Source organism: Microtus oregoni, unplaced genomic scaffold (assembly GCF_018167655.1).
Source record: "Microtus oregoni isolate MIOR12 unplaced genomic scaffold, Mior012 000198F_ref0000285, whole genome shotgun sequence".
Lineage (NCBI taxonomy): Eukaryota > Metazoa > Chordata > Mammalia > Rodentia > Cricetidae > Microtus > Microtus oregoni.
Window position 1 is genome coordinate 190,329 of NW_024544857.1, and position 20,455 is coordinate 210,783.

General features: G+C 42.2%; 1 protein-coding gene across 4 annotated transcripts in view; it reads right to left on the reverse strand.

Annotated features, from left to right (window-relative positions):
- Pcyt1b (phosphate cytidylyltransferase 1B, choline) overlaps positions 1-20,455 on the reverse strand; it is a 69,378-nt gene that overhangs the window by 29,776 nt on the left and 19,147 nt on the right. For 3 of the 4 annotated variants that reach the window (XM_041647624.1, XM_041647622.1, XM_041647626.1), the window contains exons 2-3: positions 14,241-14,340; positions 7,754-7,870 (exon numbers count right to left, since the gene is read on the reverse strand). In XM_041647624.1, coding sequence (XP_041503558.1) covers positions 7,754-7,870; positions 14,241-14,340 — 217 coding nt within the window. Of the gene's footprint in view, positions 1-7,753; positions 7,871-14,240; positions 14,341-15,101; positions 15,224-20,455 lie in introns of those variants that run through there. The other variant, XM_041647625.1, reaches the window with a different exon arrangement.

The window sequence follows — 20,455 nt, forward strand, 5'->3', positions numbered from 1 at the left end:
TCCTTGGACTTCCCACAGGGCAGGGAACCCTGATTGCTCTTAGAGCTGATGAGGGAGAGGGACTTGATCGGGGGAGGGGGAGGGAAATAGGAGGCGGTGGCGGGGAAGAGGCAGACATCCTTAATAAATAAATAAATGTAATAAAAAAAAAGTCACCCTGGAGTGAAAACCAGTCTATAATGGCTATGTCTGTTGTAGCATATTGCCACAGCTACATGTATCATGGAATGTTCTTTAGCTGGCCAGCGTAACCTAGAGGCAGCACTTCTTTACATGGTTAAATAAATCTAATGAGTATTTTTAAAAGATTCTCTCTCTCTCTCTCTCTCTCTCTCTCTCTCTCTCTCTCTCTCTGTGTGTGTGTGTGTGTGTGTGTGTGTGTGTGTGTGTGTGCACGCACGTGCTCCTCGGGAGTCTTAATTCCATGGGTCTCTGGTGAGATCCACTCAGCTTGTCTTTGACAAGCTTCATACAGGATTCTGATCCTTTATAACACGTGCAAGTCCCCTGAGGCATAATAGGAACAACTCGAGCGAAGAGACCAGCTTGCCTCTAAAGGGTCCACGTGCTCAGAGGCAGTAGAGGGTGTGTGTGTGTGGCGGGGGGGCAGGTAGCAGGGCCATAATTACTATGCATTGACTCACTGATTGTATCAGCTTTTGATTCCATACATAGGAACCATATATGGGCCAGACTATTCTATTTACAACTAGACCTAGGAGTTTTTCAATATTCTCCCAGAACTTTAATAAGATACTAACTCCATCAGGAATCATGCTGAGTAGAAATGGACTTCAGATCTGTCAGTTTTATCTTTCAGAGAGCCCAAAACTAGGTCTGACACAGATCCCCCCTTTTTGAACTGCACCTGAGCAGTTTCATATGACTTCTACACGCCCACGATAATGGCCTCCTGATAGAGCGCAAAGAAAACAAACATCCTGTTTGTGGCAACACACAGCTTCTCTCACACTCGGGAGTGACCTCAAGAAGCAGCTGAGCGCGCCAACCCCGTATTGTCTAAACACTAATTACGCCCAAAGCAGCATTGTTGTCCTTGAGCCTTGGCAAATGTACTCTGACAACCAGATGGAGGACTCCAAGCGGTGGGATCCCATGGATGAATTCATGGCACTCTCTGGAAGCTCGGCTGCCGCTAACCTAGCCTGGCAGCTCACTGTGCTCCCAGTGAAGCACCCTGCAGGAGAAAAAAATAGCATAGGACTTGGATTTGGAACCCCCAAAGACTCGGATTCTAATCCCGGCTCTGCTCCTCTCCTACAGGGAAAGTTCTTCTAATAGTCTGGTCTTTGGAATAGGGTGAAATTTTGAGAACTCAGTTTGATGATCCACATGAACGAAGAGTGATGCTTGAAAATATTAGCCATTTATTAATAATAGTAGTAATATAGGGCCATTAGGAGAACTATTGCTTTCGTCTTTGTGCTCTCTTTCCCTTACCCTAACTCCAATTGCTTGTCTGGGTTCTGGCTACAAACCCCATGGCGAAGTGCTAATGATCAGGATGCTGGAGGACATTGGCTTCCTGGCTACAGCTCCTTGGCAGACTTGTATAGGGGAGAAGGTAACAGAAGAGAAGGTTCCTTCAAGCAGTGAGCAAAAGGTCAAATGTCTATGGAAACCACAAGAAGCAGGGCTAGTGGCAAAACCTAGAGAGATGTGGGATGAATGTCTCTAGTAATCAGTGTTCACATCTGGGTGCAGGCTTTAAGTTCTTCCCTTTGCTTGAGGGAGAGGCTGGTGTTTGGTGAGACTTACCCTTTAAAAAAATGTTCAGGCTTGACTCTGTGGATAAGAGAGCACTGGTTGTTCTACCAGAGGACCCAGGTTCAATTCCCAGCAGCCACATGGCAGCTTACAACCACCTGCAACTCTAGTTCCAGGGGATTTGACACCCTCACACAGCTATACATGCAAGCAAAACACCAATGCATAGAAAATAAAAATAAATAAATAAATCAAAAAGAAAAATGTTTAGGCCTAAAGAAATCTTATTTGCTGAAAAATTTTAATTTATTGAGCTACACCTTAATATTAAAAATGGATTAAACAGTACTTTGTAAGTAGATATTCTCAGTTTATTAGAATGCTGCCAACATGGTAAGATTGTACAGAAAAATTTTTCCAAACTTTACTGGTTGTGTGCTTAAAATTATACATGCAAGTATTGTAATCGTAATGAAAATATGGAAGTGTCTGTTACTCAAGCTGAAAAGTAAACCTCAGCATTTCTAGCTTCTGGTCCTTTAATGCATTATCTCTGGAGACCAGTGAAGTGGCTCCGCAGCTAAGAGCAGTTGAGGCCACACCTGACAATCTGAGTTCAATTCCTGAGACCTCTATGGTAGAAGGTAAGAACCATCTCCTGCAAGTGATCGTCTGACCTCCACACATGTGCCATGGTGCACACATGTCCGCATGGGTATGCATGCACAGACACACACACAATAAATAAATAATTTCTGCTGAACACCAAAGACTGCCACCAAGAAGTTGTCCGTGTACTTGGACAAACGCAGTGGTTTTGTGAATGAAACCTTAGCTTAGCATCACCGGAGGAAACAGCAGATGTAATTAGTAGGACCCACCCTTGCAGTTTGCCACAAGCCTCTTTATTTGTTCACACATAAACTTGAGAGTCACCCATTCAACCAACGAGACAGAATAGCTTTTCTTGCAGTGCCCTAACTTTCCTCGGGCTAGAGCAGTCTGCTGTTAAGTTAGCCTGTGGCACTCGGAAAACATAATCAAAGACAAAGGACTCCTTGTACCGGGTACACAGAGCCTCAAGGGCCTGCAGAGGTGACCGGGTACTTGAGAACAGGGAGCTTTAAAGGAGCCAATGTCCAGAACATCAACTTCTGGCAGTATAATTTCTTAAAATGAATATGCCAGGGAAAGTCTTTAGATCTGAAACTGCCTTCATCACAGCTAGGAAAGAGGCTCATGCAAACCTCACTATGGAGCGTTGCAAAGGGAGAGGAGCAACACAGTAGCACAAACCTTAAAGACCTTGCTAATGCTGTGACCCTTTAATACAGTTCTTCATGTTGTGCTGACTCCAACCTTACAATTTTTTTTTTTTTTTGCTAATTCGTAACTGTAACTTTGCTACTCTTACAAATCGCAATGTAAATATCTGAGGTGCAGGCTATCTGCTGTGCACTCCCTGTGAAAGGGTCCTTCAGCTTGTGAAGGGGTAGTGACCCACAGGTTGAGAACCACTGCTCTAGTGCCTCCTTGTCTTTCCCTCCCACACACATTTCTATTACAGGTGAAAGCTGGTGTTAGGAAGCAAACAGAGTAGAATGGAGAATGATGCAAATTTTGGCCTAACAATTTTGCTTCTGCTTCTCTCATGTATTATCAAAGAACACATGGATCTTGAGGGGCAAAGTCCAGGAATTCAAAAAGCAAAAGGAGCACTGGAAAGAAATATTGAATGTGAAAAATAGCTTTTTCAGGTAGTTAACGGTAAGCCTTTTCCCAGCTATTCTCAACACTCATATTGAATTCTAAAAGTGGCTTTTCTCTTGTAGTTAAGAGTAAGCACTTTTTCCAGCTATTCACTTCAAAATCACTTTAATAAGCCAGAGCTGTATGGGCTGGATCTCAAAAATATATCTGGGATATTTCCAGAATTGTAAAATTTTTAAGATACACTGGAATAAAGGCTTGGGTATATCTTTATATGCATTACATTATCTTTTACATGCATTATTTTAAAGGAAGATAAAAACCTATTTTATTAATTCCCATCATAAAATATTTCATTTAGAGATAGACTTTACTGAATTTCACCTTCTAAAATGTTTCTTTCCTACCTCCTCATGATAAAAAATAAAGTTACTTACAATTGGTTTTTAGTAATATGCCTCTTTCTCTCTTTAAATAGGTAGGAAACTTTTAATCATGGTACCTAATAAAGATAATTATTTCTGATTTTTATATTTGATTTTATGGAATTATTCCTGAAAGCCAAACATTACAATAACACACACACACACACACACACACACACACACACACACACACACTGTTTAAAGAATGACTAACATGCCTTTTATTTTACTTTGTTTTGTTTATTTATTTATTTGAGATAGGGTTTCTCTGTGAATCTCTGGCTGTCTTAGAACTCATTCTGTAGACCAGGCTGGCCTCAAACTCAAAGATCCACCTGCCTTTGTCTCCCAAGTGCTGGAATTAAAGGTGTGCACCACTATGCGTAGCTCAGAATAACATGCCTTTAAAAAACATATTTCTCACTGGGTGGTGGTGGTGGCACATACCTTTAACCTTGGCACTAGAAAGGCAGAGGCAGGTGGAGTTCGAGGTCACTCTCTTCTACAAAGCGAGTTCCAGGATAGCCAGGACTACACAGAGAAACCCTGTTTCTAAAAACCAAAACTGAAAAAAAAATTTTTTCGTGTGAGACTCTGTCTCCAAGGTGAGGGAGGGGGGCAAGCAGAATGGAGAGATGGCTTAGCAGTTAAGACCAAGTACTGCTCCTGATTCCCAGCATCCTCATCACCTGGCTTACAACCGGGCTTGCAAACACCTGTAACTTCTGCTCTAGGGACATGCATCACCTTTGGCTTCCACAGGTGCCTGCTCTCAGGTGCACACTCCTTTCCCCACCCCCACATATATGTACACATCTTTAAAATAGGAAAATAATTCTTTAAAAAAAATCTATATTTCTCCTTGCATAAATATCCCATAATCTTATCTGTGAATTGTATCACATTGCAAAAAATTAAGGATGCTGGCTCATTGTCTTGTTTATAACATTTGTTGATTTTATTATTTTATCTTAAATGATTTTATTTTATATAATATATGTTATGATCATTTCTCAGTCTTTTTCATAAGGCTTCCTGGAATGTATTAATATAGTTGAATTAAAAGCCATTATGTTGGTTTCCATATTTTAGTAAATCTGATAGCAAGGGCTCTGTTGTGGAATATTTGTATATTCTGTGAAGATATACTGCTGTGATTGGTTTAGTAAAAAGCTGAATGGCCAACAGCTAGGCAGGAAGAAGTTAGGTGGGATTTCTGGGGACAGAGAGGACTCTGGGAAGAAGAGAGGTAGAGAGATGCCAACTCTAAAGAAGTTAAATATATAGTACAGATCAGAGGTAACCAAGCCACAAGGTAAACATAGATTAAAATATGGGTTAGTTAAATTATAAGAGCGAGTTGAGGAAAGGTCTAACCTAGGGCCAAGCTTTCATAATTAATAATCAGTCTCCATGCCATTATTTGTGAGCTGGTGGCCCAAAGAAAAATCTGTCTACAGGACTCATTTTGCCAATTAGATGAGAAGGTATGTTCTGCAAATTCAGTAGGCTAAAATCCCAACCCCAACACTTTGATTTTTAAAAAAAAAAATGTTTTAAAAGTAAATACAAAAAGACATTCTTTCAGCAATTGTTAGATCAGCAATGGTGTAACACAATTACCAATACTTCCATTTCTCTCTCATTTTGCATGTATCTGCTTGAATAAGTTGCTTTCAAGTAAAGACATAAGGGTGATAATTAAGAGCCGTTTGATAATTCTTGATAAGACCTATTGTTATAAATTCCCATAGAGGGAAAGAACAAATGATTCTAAAAGCTTATAACAAATCTCTTTGCAGGTCAGAGCCATTTTCAGTCCATTCTTTGCGACAAACAAATAAGACTGCTTTTGTGACAATAATAATAAAATTGTTTTTGTGAGTTAGGGAAAATACTTCAAGGAGCTGAGTGATATCACTTTAACCAACTCCTTGCATTCCTACCTGGACATTTGTGGGAACCAATATTTCAATACTTAGTACAGTAATGGAAACATAAACAACATTCTTGTTATACTTTGCCTCAGTCTGGCAATAAGTTTTGTTCACCCACAGGTACATCCATAAATAAGAATATCCTATTCATTTTAAGAACAAAATTGCTGATCAAATTTATCTTTATGCTTAATGATCACTTATGAAAATGCATTCTGTGGTACTTGGTTGTACTCTGAGATACACACATATTTCTCTTCTAGAGACTATGACAGAGGCAACTAAAGGTTTACAAGCACTGAAGTATCACACTAGGAATATTACAGGCAAGAACAAATTTGAGGAGAAAAAGGGAAATTTATAAAGTATTCAAAAATTACTTTTTTTTATTCTGTAAATGTATAATGGCACACTTCAAAGTTTTTAGATTCCACTGGAAGCATTTAAGTGATTGAGAAACAACTTTATTTAACCAAATTTCATTGTTTTTAGATATGCAGGTTTTATTGAGTAGCTCAAACTGGCCTGCAACTTGCTACATAGCCCAGGCTAGCCTAAAACTCATGATTCTCCTACCTTAACCTCCCCAGTTCTGGGATTACAGTTATGTACCAGCATATCTGGCTCTGTGTGGAATGTTAAAGAGTTTAAATGTCATCACAACGTTGTTCAAAGTATATATATATATATATATATATATATATATATATATATACACTCAGGTGGACCCACAGGTCACATAGTAAATTGTGACCTACCCATACCAAACCACATCTGAATTCAGATCCTCTAAATGACTTGAGCCCACAAGCTGCAGACGTCTTCCCAGGGCTCCAAGTAGCCCAGAAGATTCCAAGTGGCAATACTCTTTCTGGAGACAGGACAAAGGTAAGTGGGGACAAAATAGTTTCTCCTTTGGGTCCCTTCATATGACTTGCCTATTAGCCATTGCTTTTACCATTGTGTCAAAGAATTCCATCCAATAGTCACATGGTTAGCCCCCTTAGCAAAATCTGCAAGTTTTCCCTCTGAAATCACAAGAAAATAGTTTAATACTTGCATAATATAACATGATATTAGATGCTAGAATGTCCTGGCTGTACGTGTTTTTCCCTCTTGGAGATCTCGAGGTGCCTAGTCCAGTGCAGCACCACAGAAACTGATCCCAGCAGATGGATATGAAACTAAACGGATGTACTGCTTCAAGAGCTACAGAAGCAACGTGCAAGTCTTCACAGTCAAATGCTACATTCTCACCAAAACTGGAATAGCTAAGCCTTCTGGAGGATGAAATGTTAGTCCGCATCAAGCCATGTTTCTCTTTCTATACTCTTCGGAAGTATGTCAGCTCCTTCATTGTGAACCAAGATGCTCTGGATGTATAAATCTCCATTTCCTTATTACACTGTACTTCGTTGTACAAATAGATAGGCCTCTCTTATTAGCACGACGCTGTCCTAAGTGCTACAGGTCACACACAAGTAAAATAGACAACAACTTGTGCTCCACCAATCATCCTAAACCCTTCTAGTTCTCCAAGATTTGAAATCAGAATAATACTACTTTTTCCTTCATCCTCTAGAAAACTTTAGAAGCATTAATTGGATCATGTCACAAATACCAGTAGAAAGGCATTAATGGAAAATATGAGGTGGCTACCCTTGGCAGTATCATTAATCTCTCTCTCTCTCTCTCTCTCTCTCTCTCTCTCTCTCTGTGTGTGTGTGTGTGTGTGTGTGTGTGTGTGTGTTACAATGGTACACAATATCATGATGTAATTTCTCCTATAGTTTTAAATGTCATTTTAAATTTCAAGTAGTGAACAAGTAAGGAGGTATAGGCTGAACTTGAAACATTAACAATGTCAGATTTTATTGATGGACATCTGAAAGGGATATTTTTCAGGAAGCATATTATAAGGAAGGGTCTGGAGAAAGAAAATGCACTTCTTACCTCCTACCAACAAGTAGCTGTTGGGAAACAGTGTTTTTGCTTGCATAAGTGCCCTTGCATGACCTGAGTGGAAGAGGTCAAATATGCCATCTGCATACACTCTAACAGGCCTGTCAACTGTGGAAGAAAGAGACAGGGTTAACACAAATGCAGGATAAGGAAGTCCCAGACCTTTCATCAGTACAGTGCTATAAGTTTGCCTACAGAAGACACAATATCCACACGTTATCAGTTTAACATTAGTGCATGAAATTGACTTCTTAAAAATAGACTTTTCTAAAGGTGTCAAAATACAACAAAAAATTAAGAACCCAACACACAGTGTTATCTTCCGAGGAAGATAAAGAGAGCACTGGCAGTTCTCTGCACCTCAGATAGACTCTAGATGTCTTGTCGACAATATTTCTGTCCTGCCTCAGATAGACTCTAGATGTCTTGTCGACAATATTTCTGTCCTGCCTCAGATAGACTCTAGATGTCTTGTCGACAATATTTCTGTCCTGCCCAGTCCTGTAGCCATTCAGTCCCAAAGAAACATACAGAAGCTTATATTAATTATAAATTGTTTGGCCAATTAGCTCAGGCTTATTATTAACTAGCTCTTATAACTTAAATTAAGCCATAATTCTTATCTATGTTCAGTCATGCGGCTTGTTACCTTTTCTCAGTAAGGCATTCTCATCTTGCTTCCTCTACATCTGGCTGGTGACTGACTCTCTGCCTTTCTTCTTCCCAGAATTCTCCTAGTCTGGTTTCCCTGCCTATACTTCCTACCTGGTTACTGGCCAATCAGCATTTTATTAAACTAATACAAGTGACAAATCTTTACAGTGTACAAGAGCCTTATCCCACACCAATATCTGAACCAGTGGAGTTTACCTGTTATTGGGAAAACTGAGATTCCCTTTTAGAGTTCTTTATCTTGTCAATTAAAGATTATAGAAATAACTTGGAAGGAGACCTGAGGATAATTTAGAGTTTAGGGAGAAATCCTGTCAGCCACCAGGAAGATGGATGGAGAAGTAGTCATGCATTTTAAGTGGAGAATGGAATAGAAATAGATGATTATTAAGAAAGGAAAAATCACCCTCACGAATGGAAGTGAAGGGCTGGAGAGATGGCTCAGAGGTTAAGAGCACTGACTGCTCTTCCAGGGGTCCCAAGTCAAGTCTCAGTAACCACATGGTGACTCACAACCACCTATAATGAGATCAGGTGCCTCTTCTAGTGTGTAGGAAAATATTGTATACATAATAAATAAATAAAATATTTTAGAAAAAGAATGGTAGTGAACTAATGTGCTGAATAGAGACCCCAAAGTATCCAACCATGTAGCATATGGTCTTTTTGAAGTTCCCTCCCCTCTCATTTGTATCTGAGGCTTTATTTCATACAGGCTCAGTCCCTTGGATGATGGCAGTGGCGGGGTAAGAACAGGCTTCTAATCTTTTTCTGCAAACTCTGTTTTTCATGTTAAATTTTTTATAGATTTATTTATTTATTATGTATACAACATTCTGCCTTGATGTATGCCCACACACCAGAGGAGGGCGCCAGATCTCAGTACAGATGGTTGTGAGCCACCATGTGGTTGCTGGGAATTGAACTCAGGACCTCTGGAAGAGCAGCCAGTGCTCTTAACCTCTGAGCCATCTCTCCAGCCTTCATGTTAATTTTTTAGATGGGATTTTTCTATGAAAGCTTGGTTGGCTTGGAACTCACTGTGCAGGCCAGACTGGCTTTGAACTCACAGAGATGTGTCTCTCTTTGCCTTCTGAGTCCTGGGATAAAGGCAAGTGCCACCACATGCAACCATGTTTATTTGGATATAGCTTTTAAAGTTCCTACACTTTCTCACATATTTGTTGGGAACATCAAGGCCTCAGGAATGGAAGAATTTGAAGAAAGACCTGAGTCCTATTCTCAAAGACAGTGATGGTTTGGTATCTTCTCTGTGCTCAGATTGTTGCTCAGTTTTCTGTCTTTTGGTGGCTTATGTGAACTGTGATGGGAATGTTTTCATGCCAGAAATAGGCTCATTTCACCTCAGAAGGCAAAATGTGTCCCAGCATTTTGTGGTATAAGAGAAAAGGGGAGTCATCACCCAGACATAGAGGAAACAAGATGAGAATGCCCTACTTAGAAAAGGTACCACACCATGTGGCTAACACAGACAAGAATTATGGGTTAATGTAAGATATAAGAGTTAATAAGAAGCCTGAGCTAAAAGGTCAACCAGTTTATAATTTAAAAAGAGAAGGAGAGAGAAAAGGGGAATGTGGCCCAAAAGAGAAGGCAGTCAATGTATCAATTTTGTATATAGGCTGTATATAGGGTTGGTGCTCTGGGTTAGAAACAACCAATCAGTACTCTAGTCTTTTCTAGTCCTGTAGGATGCTATTGCTGAGGCAGACCAGAGACCCATTTTTTCTTCTAATGCTGAGTGGTTGGGTTTCACCAACATAGTGTATAAAGTAGGCACAAAATGGTTCCTTTATCCTCTCACTTCCACATGCACACTGTGACATGCATCCATGTACTCTCTCCTTTTGCCTCCTACTCCTTCCTCTTCCCCACTCCTCCTCCTTGGCCATCAGGATGATGATACCAAAGAACAATTTTGGTTCTTATGACCTCATTGTAGAGTGCCTGCTTCGCATGCACAAGGGCCTGAGTTCAAACTTCAGCACCACACACCAAAAAAAAAAAAAATGAGGAATCAAAAAAAAAAAAGGAACCAAAATTGTTCTTTGGTATCATCATCCTGATGGCCAAGGAGGAGGAGTGGGGAAGAGGAAGGAGTAGGAGGCAAAAGGAGAGAGTACATGGATGCATGTCACAGTGTGCATGTGGAAGTGAGAGGATAATGTCAGAAATCAGTTCACTCCTACTGGGTTTCAGGGCTCCAAATCAGTCATCATGACAATGCAGCATGAATCATCTCACCAGCCTGCTGATTTTCTGTATAAACCTAAGAATCCTACTGGCTTTTAAAAATATAAGCATTTATTATATTAATGCTATCAAATAAAATATTTAAGGGATGGAGTATGGCCTCATTGTAGAGTGCCTGCTTCGCATGCACAAGGGCCTGAATCCAAACTTCAGCACCACACACCAAAAAAAAAAAAAATGAGGAATCAAAAAAAAAGGAACCATTGCAAAGTTCTATTAAATGATTTAGGATTTAGATTTAAAATTGTGATTAGTTATTGATATAACCCAACCTCATTAATTTAGAACATAAAGAAATATTACATTAATAGATTCAGATGGTACAATGTTGCTAATAAATTAAATTTCTCCAATAAAAAATATGGAGATTTTTATGTCAAATTGAGAACTGCAACTATTTTCAATTATATCCTATTTTGAACAAACAGAATTGCTTTTGCAGGATTATACTGTATTCTAAATAAGTCGCAGTAAAACAGAAAATGCCCTGAAATAACAAACTGTCTAATGAGGGAGCTCAGATTTCAATGCTCTTATTCAATTGCGATTCAATTGAGGAAAATTTGTTTTAAGATCTAAATGCCACAAGAAAGCAGATGGCAGTTTTGTGGAAGTTTTTTGTTAATGATTCAGAGGTGATCAGGATAAATGAATTCAGGAAGCAGAGAGGAAGAAAAGTGAAGAAAGATGACATAATTACTGGGGAAAAGGCCATTTAGTAAATTTGAAGACTATCTGCAGAGTTGATTTTGCAGTAAGATCACTTTTTAAAATTGCAATGTGTCAGCAACTTCCTGACTGGGAAACTCCTAAGGCAAAGAGAGGAACCTGGTTTCCTGGTCTCTTCAAGGGGGGGGGGGGGGATGGGAAAGGAAGGGGGGGCCAAAGACAGAGGGAAGGAGGGTGGGGGGAGAGAGACAGAGACAGAGAGAGAGAGTTGAGAGAAGTTGAAAATGCAGAGCAAACAGTTACAATGAAAGCATTGTTTTTCTGCTGTATCCACACAGCTTTAGGCCTACACCTTTGGCCTCCAGCGCCAGGCCTGAGCCTGTTTTCATTCAGCCCCAAGGCTAGCTGAGGTCAGCACTTCACCTGGAAGGCCCTTCAACTGACTCAAGTAGTGGTTTGAGGCAAAAAGGATTGGAAGTCCTAGGTCCGCTCAGTTATGTCATACACCAGTTCTCTAGTCTTCTGGGATTTTTCAAAGATTAGAGGAGATAGGGGACAGGACAGCCTATCAAGTAGAACAGAAACTTAAGGTCCTTTTCTGCTCGCATTTGAATCTTATCCTTTAACTTCAGGTCAGTTCTGTTTGCCACGTTGTTGTTTTCATTTGAGTCTTTCTTCACCTCGCCTGCCCCCACCCTCATGGCCCACATAGCTCGTTTGTTGAAAGCGTGGTTCCCAGACCACAATTCTCTTGGGAGGTAGTGGAAACAAGGAGGTGAGGCCGAACTAAATCTTTCCTCTTCCTAACTCCTCCTCGGGTAGTTTATCAGAGTGATATAAAGCCTACACACCCGAATTTTCTTTTGAAACTCATTTGACATTTTTTGCTGGGCCAGTATTTCTCAGTATATCCTCTCTAAGCACCAACTTAAGTATCCTCCAGGCTGTTTGTTAAAGATGCAGGTGGACACCCCTTATTCCTGGTCTGAGGTCAGAGGAATGGCGGAGACTAGGGAAACTCCTTCAAGGATTATTTTTATTATAGGATTTATGTGTGTGCACCTGCTTGTCTGTATGTGTACCGTGTGCATGCAGATGCCCATGAAGGTCAGAAGGGAACATCAGATCGGCTGGGATTGGAGTTATAGACAGTTAGGAGCTACCATGTGGGCGCTAGGAGTTGAACCTGGGTCCCCTGGAAGAGCTCTTATTGCTGAGCCATCTCTCCAGTCCCTTTGTGGGATTCTTTACACACTTAAGTATAAAAATGGATGAATGACCTCAGCACTTTTGAGGAATGCCCTTAGAAAGGAGGCAGAGTGTCGTGGCTCAGAGGGTCAAACTCTACAGCGTTCTGGAGCCGACCCCCGGTGCTACTACTCAACAGGTGTTCACCAAGTAGCATCATTAGCTGGGAAGTTGCTAGAACTGCGGCTCCTTGGGTCCCACCCCATGTGAACAGAGTCAGTGGGGAGTCGCAGCCCTGTGTACGTTCACAAGTGCTCCTGGTGATTCTGCCGCAGGCTCCAGTGTTCAGAAGCCCTGGCACTGACCAGCGGAAATACCTGGCGCAGTGCACAAACTCGCTAAGCCTTCGTTTCCTTAAGTGTGAAATACTGAAAGCACTGGCCATGTTGAGTTGGGAGAGGAAAATGGCAGGAGACACATGAAGACCTTCGCACCTTGTATATATCTAATAAATGGCAATCACTATTAGATAATCCACTGCCCCTTACCCATTGATTCCTTTAAGTTTAGGCTGGTGGGTTTTGCAGTGGCGGCCTCACTCTGTTGTGCCATCGTATGTCTCAAAGCCTAACTCACTTGCCTAGTCCTCTTTTTCACTCCACCCTAACCAAAGGAATGATCTACCTTTACTGCTAGACAACTGTCTCTTGGGCTTTCCTACACTGTTTCTATTCTCCTGTCCCAGAATAACTTTCTGCTTTCTGTAGACATGACCCAAAACATCTCCCAGAAGAACCAGCTAGCTTCTGCTCCCTCCCTGAGGTCTTGCCCCACCTCTCCAGGCCACGTGACTCTGCCTGTCTCTGTGCTGTCGCTTACCATCAAGCTGTCCATTCATACACGTGCCTGTGGCTTTTCCTTACTGTCTAATTGGCTTGGCTCTTTAATTAACACGAAAGCCCTTGGGAAGCAGAAATGGTAATTTATGGTTGCTTTTACATCTCTTCCCCCACTGGCCTTCTGACACTGGCTAAAGGGATGAGTGGAGCTATAAACTTCTAGGACAGAACTGTCTCTTTTTTTAAGGGCTCACTTAAAACGTAAAATGAAGACATTTCAGAAGAGTTACAATTATACTGGCTTAGTTCTTCAACACCTTGAAAAGTGGTACTTTTAAAAGAATCTACCTGTCACCAAAAACCAATGGAGCAAGACATTGTCCCTGTTTTGCCAATGAGAAGATGAATCCAGATCTTTTTCATGAATTGCCCGAGTCTGTAGAATTCATAAATGACAGAGCCGGGGCTTAAGCATTTATATTCTCCCCCATTTTTGCCTGGGCTACTTTGATTTATATGCAAACTATTGCTGTTTTGATTTTTTTTAAAAGTGGGGTCTCACTCTGCACCCCAGGATATTCTGGAATAGTCACTATATAACCCATGGTGGCCTCAAACTCACAGTGGCTCTCCTGCTTCAGTCTCCCCAGTGCTGAGATACCAGTCGCAAGGGACCATCCCCAACTGGTCCTCAGCATTAATAAAAGTGCACAGTCCTCGTGCTGGGCTAGAATCACAAAACTCCACCCTGAAAGTGAGCACTGCTCACATAATGCTTTGAGATACTTCAAATGTCAAGATGAAGCCCATTTGCAAAATGAGAACAACAGCCTCACCTGGTGTTCCTAAGCGGGCCTGGGCAATGGTTAGTTTTTCATGAGGCGCTTGGCACTGGCAGCTGGATTCATCTGCGAAAGGAGCCGGTGCAGTCAAGGTCTAGAAGAGAAAAGAGAGAAGGGGAACGAATATTGTCTGATAAATAATTCTTCCGCACCATCAACCTCCCTTGAAGCGTGCTGTTTGGTAGATAGGTATGACCGAGAATAACATAGCAGGCCAGGATGGCTCACACCTGTCGTTCAAGTGTTCAACTCAAGAGGCCAAGACAGGGGGATCACAGTGAGTTCCTCAATATTCCCCCAATGGATCAGGCTTCAAGGAGTGAGGCCCAAGGGGCTAGGGGAAGTAGTGGAATACATCTGACGGGCCTGCCAGAGCAACATTGCGCTCCTAGAAACCAAGCGTGGGCACAGTCCCTTCCCCCTCCTCTTTAACTGATGCATCAGGCATATTAAGAGCAAGTCCGGCATGGTGACTCACACACGTAATCCCAACACGCAGGAGGCTGAGGCAGGAGGATGGAGAGTTCAAGGCCAACCTGACTAAGACCCTGTCTTAAAAAATAAGAACAAATAAAATCAAAAGAAGTCCTAGAGCTGCGCAGTGCCTACCATATGCCAGGGGCTGGATGAGATGACCTGGAGCCATCATCTCTTTCTGGCCTCCCAACACACTATGCTGCGTACACAGTCCTATCCTTCCATAGGATACCATCATCCTGGGCCTATTTTACAGAAAAGGCAACCGAGGCTCAGTAGGATTAAGAAATATGCTAAGTCATGCCCTTGGAAAATCATAATGCCCGGCTTTGAGCATCTTCCAAACGACAAGGGCAGTCTTCAGATATTTAGACTCACCCACACCCGGGACACTCGGCTGAAAGGAGCCTCATATTCGGAAGCGTGGCACGACATCTCCTGTAATTCACACACGCACACACGCACGCACACACACACAAGCCTGGCCAATCACAAATGCCGATGTCTCTTCAATGCAAAGGCCAAGGCTGATAGCTGCAACCGGAGAGAGCCAAAAAGCACAGCAATTCTGGCGGGCTGCAGATAACTGCTCCTGTGGTAGCTTCCCCAGCTACCAATGGCTAGAGGCCCCGCCCCAGGCAGCCTGGGCTGACGCTCTGGGGAACGCTGTGAGAAAGATGTAGTCACTTGGAAGCTTGCCCAGGAAGTGGCCCTGCATTTTTTAGTCAGCCTCTTAAAATGAAAACCTCACTCTTTCCAGACAGAGGAAGACAAAGCGGGTGGTGTTTTTGTAAACAGGGCAATCCAGAGTTGTCCGTTTGCAGGCTTTGAGCTATGTCATTACCACAGTCCCCACTAAAATCTTCCTGGGTGCTTTGGTTTTGTTTTCCGAGCCAAGGTTCACTTGTCAGTGTAAACACCGGGCACAGCGCTGCACGAATTGCTTATCAGAGCTGGAGACAGGTGCTAGTCCTTAGCTTGGGAAGATTTGATTGAGGACGGATCTAGACATTCGAGCAGGGGATGTGGCTTACTTCTGCCATTCACTCATTCATATTTCTTTAATCACTCATTCATTCACCCATATAGATGTCAGGTGCTATACTAAAATCTGAGGTAAGATGTACAGATAAGACTAGCCTATCCTTGCCCTTAAAAAATGGTTTTTAAAGATAGGGGCTTGGGCTTGTTATATATCCCGAGCTGACCTTGAACTCAGAATCCCCACGCCCGGTCTTCCCGAGTGCAGGGCTAGCAGGCATGTACCTTCATGCCTGGAAGTTAGTCCTTGCTCTTGATGAGACCATGTTCTCCAAGACACAGGCAGAACCCTGCCCTGGCCCCTATCCTATAGCCCCATTCACACCACCTTCCGCTCTGCAGTAGGAATCCTGCTGTAGTTTTGTCTGGAGATCTCCCAGTTAGCTGCCTGAGACTTCCGAACCTCCCTCCTGTCCTTCAGGACTCTGGAAGCAAACCAAGACTTGGGGAAAAGAATTGGGAAATGTGATTCCATCTCTTTTGTCCTCAGATACATTGAGGCGACTTTGTGGGCTCTAAAGGACCAGAGAAACATGTGGAATGAGGCACAGGAGTTCCATCTGTGTTTGTAAGACTCGTGTTCAAATATCCTTCGTAGCCCCTACTGAGTGCACACACTAATTAGACTCTTCCGGCTAAAAACACTCACTAAAGGTAGCGTAAGAGATGGGGCCTTATTTTAAGGCACAGAAGTGGAAAGAGGGAGTAGGCAGAATGTGGCCTCAGTGTGCCAAGAATTCTGCACCAACCTGGCTGTTCGAGCATGGGCTTCTTTCTGCTCCATTTCCATCCCTCTGCACCCTTCTACCACAGTCAAGTCTCTGCTTGCTTTCTATTCCCCAGAACTTTAGCTTATACATGGCTCCCTTCATAAGTTCCCCCAAAGACTGTTTTATTTATTTGCTTGTTTGTTTGTATTGGGACAAGGGCTTGCCAGGTAGCCCAGGCTGACCTTGAATTTATAATCTTCCACAGTAGTAGATGGTAGGTGGCCTAACAAAGCCCTGGGTACCATCTCCAGTACCATTAAAAAAATTGTAAAGTAGACTCTGTCGGGCTAAGTGCATATTTTCTTTTCTTTCTTTTTTTTTTTTTGCAGTTTGAATCTGAGTGTATTTTGCAGCTCTCAAACGAGGGTTTTTATACAAGAAGAACGGGTATTACAATTCTTAAAAGATGTGTTCAGTAAAGCAGTTACAAAGAACAAATTATCATAATCACCCGGCACAAGAAGGCACAAAACCAATCAAGTATTACATTTCCTGGTTAGTGGGGAAGCTCATATTTTCAAATCAGGTCACAACCAGAATTGTTTGGAGCTGTGGCAGGTATACTCTTGGGTCCAATACTTGTGGCACAGAAAGTCAGGGCTAACCCAACATTGCCCCGTTAGAGCTAGCCATACGTGTGGTGAGAAAGTTCTTTGACTTTGTGTGTTTCTAAAAGCAAGTTCTTTAACTTCTCTGAATTCAGTCTCATCTGTGAAAGGGTCACTATCTCGCACAACTGTTGTGAGAAGCGGAGCTCACAGGCACATTCTACCACTCTATTGTCCCTGCAGTTGCTGTCCTTAGTCCTTACTCAGTAAACCACACACGGCACTACGTGTCTCTAGACAATGGTAGATAATGTAGGTCTCCATACAACCAAGAAAAACGACTAATGAGTGCATTCTGACAACACAACCCAAAGTAGCAAAGTGGTTGCAAATGAGTGTCTTTATGTGCCTGTGCGTGTGCTCATCATGCCCATGTCTGTGGGGGGAATAAGCCACACGCTTGTAGGAGCCCACGGAAGCCAGGAGAGGGCAGTCAATCTCCTGCACCTGAGTTACAGGCAATTGTGAGCCTCCTGACAAGGGTACTGCAAACCAAACCTAGGTCTCCTGGGAGAGCAGCAAGTTCTCTTAACCGCTGGGCCATCTCTCTAGACCCAAATGGGAATATCTTCCATTAATGATTCATTACTTGTTTCTGGTTTGTTTTTGCTATTGTGGGTATTTTTAAAGATAGAGTCTTACTATCTTTCTAGGCCAGCTTAGCTGTAACTTGCTAGACAGCCTAAGCTAACCTGGAACTCATAATCCTCCTGCTGTACTCTTCAAATGTTTGGATTATATGTGCACTCCACCATGCATAGTCATTTCACTTATGTGTTTATACAAACAGTGAATCTTTATCAGATGATCTAAAATAAACGACTTTAGAAATATTTTATGTACTGGTCACAAATCTTATTAGACAAAGCATTGTCATAGCATAAGGAAGGTGTATTAAGAAGGTGTGGCATTTAAACAGAGAGAAAATTTTGAAATAACCTTTACTGAAAGACGAAGATAGCGTTTATGGGTACTGTGCAGTTTGCTGTTGATTCTCGTGACTTGGAAGCAGGGAAATGGGAGACCTGAAGCGATGGAAGACAGACAGAATCCTAGGTGCAGTGCAAGGGTGTGCTTGTGAGTGCAGCATGCGCACAGGGGAGCACCTGCAACAGCAGCTGCCAAGGAAAGGGCCTATGTTCTGTAATATACAAGACAACTATGCTTGGAACAGGGACAATGTGAAACTAAACAAGTGGTAGCTCTGCTTCCCGGAAGATTGCCTTTCAAAGTGATGCAGAAGAACCCTTGGGTTGAGCATTAAACACTCTACAGGAACAGTGAGGTGGCTTAGTGGGGGAAGGTACCTTCCGTGCAAGTCTGGTAACCTAAGCTCACAGTTCCCAGAACCCACGGAAAGGGAGACAGAGAGAACTGCCTCCACAAAGTCGTTCTGTACAAGTATGACCTCTACACCCACGAATTAATAATGGTAATTGCAGATTTTAAATTAAAAGTAATTAAACTCTATATTCACCAAGACTTAGTGAGGGCCTGGCAAATACCAGCTACCTCCTGTGACTTCAGGTAATATTTGTTCAGTCTGAACACTTCAGACTACATTTTTTTCTTTTCTTTTCTTTTTCTTTTTTTTTTAAAAATCCCTTTTCAGGAGTGGAACAAATCATTTGTCTACTAAGGAATGCTCATTAGGTTTTGTTTTCTCCACGTAAAAGCAATAGACCAACCTTAGAACAATTGGAAATAAGATGTGTGGGTCTCCTAGGAGGAGGGAGGATGGGGACAAACTGGCCCTTGAACTATCTAGATGGCTACAAAGGACCAGCATCCCTATTTATTCCTCAGCATTTACCAAAGCCCAAAAGCTTACTAGGGTACTCCGGATGTATTCCAGACATAGGCCTGACATAGGTAAGACATAAAAGCCAGGCCCAATAACACAGTAAAACAACTAAGTCTTTGATTGTATACATAGTGATTCATATAAAATGTCAAATTGGTCAAATTTGCTCACTAGTTTGTACAACAGCTCTGTAAGATTTGTCCAGTTTCCCATGAACTATACAGGACCTGTCTTCAACAGTGATGCCGACTGATGACGAGAAGCAACAGCAGTGGTAGACCCTTGCCACTCAGTTGTCTTTTTGGCTCTCTCTGAACTAAGGAAATGCTCAAGATTCTTAGACAGGACAAGGAGACCTCTTAGAGAAGATACTGAAGCTCCTGATAACCAGGAAGGGCAAGCCTCAGCAATCAACTGAAGGAGTAAACGCATGTGGCCGATGTTTTTACCCCAACTTAGAGAAGCATGGCAGATGTCTCGCATGTAGCCTTTGTGAGCCTCATCTTGGACCAACTCTAAGGCACCCAGATTCTGTTTTCTACTGTTTATTAGCACAAACTACACAGCTAAGAGATACATGATTGTCCAGAAGGTAGATTTAAAAGAAGGAACAAATAAAGGCAGGAAAGAGAAGTGACTCCGGGCAGCAATCCACCACAGTGAAGAGCGGCCCTTTCAGAAGAGCAGAAGAGCATAGCTAAAGAGGCACACACAGCTTTCGGTCATTTCATAGCTGGAACCAAAGTCCCATTCTTGTCAACATACAAATCTTAGAAATCAAGTGACTAGAATAGTGGGGGCCATTGGAACCATAGCTCATGCCTCCCTGGAGAAGCGTGAGCCAAGCTGAAAGCTGGAGAGACACAGGAGATTGCTGTTCAGCATAAGAGTGAGGACTTTCAAGGAATAAGGAGCCCTGGCCCAGAGTGCTGAACCTCACACATACAAGGGCCTTGTGAGACCATAGACTTGGTGCTAGGCCACAGTCAAAGTTCTTCCTGCTCAATTTAAGATTTCAGAATACCCAATCATTGCTTGTGAAAATGCTTCCCTTTCGTCGCATGCTCCAGTTATGTAAACTATACCACAGGGTCATAAAAAGCCATACTCCCAAAAGGCTTTCTAAGGGAAGGATATTGTATAGTGGACATTGCTTGTGTAGAATCTCCTTGACTGAGACTTGTATAGAAGAGAGTATTCAAGAGACGGAGGCAGGAGGCTCATGAGTTCCCAGCCAGACTAGATCAAATAGGAGTTCAAGGGTAGCTAGGGCATGTGCAGGCGTGTGTATATGCACTTGTGTGCACATGCTCTTGCACATGAACACAGACATACATGCACACATATATATAGAGAGAGCTATTAAGTGTACAATACAGCTATTACTCAAGTGTAAAAAATGACACAAAGTACCTGTACTTATGCATTGTGCATCATTGACTGACAGCAGATTGAGAACCACAAATTGAGAATTAAAAGAAGACTTCATAAAAAATTCTATTTTCTCAT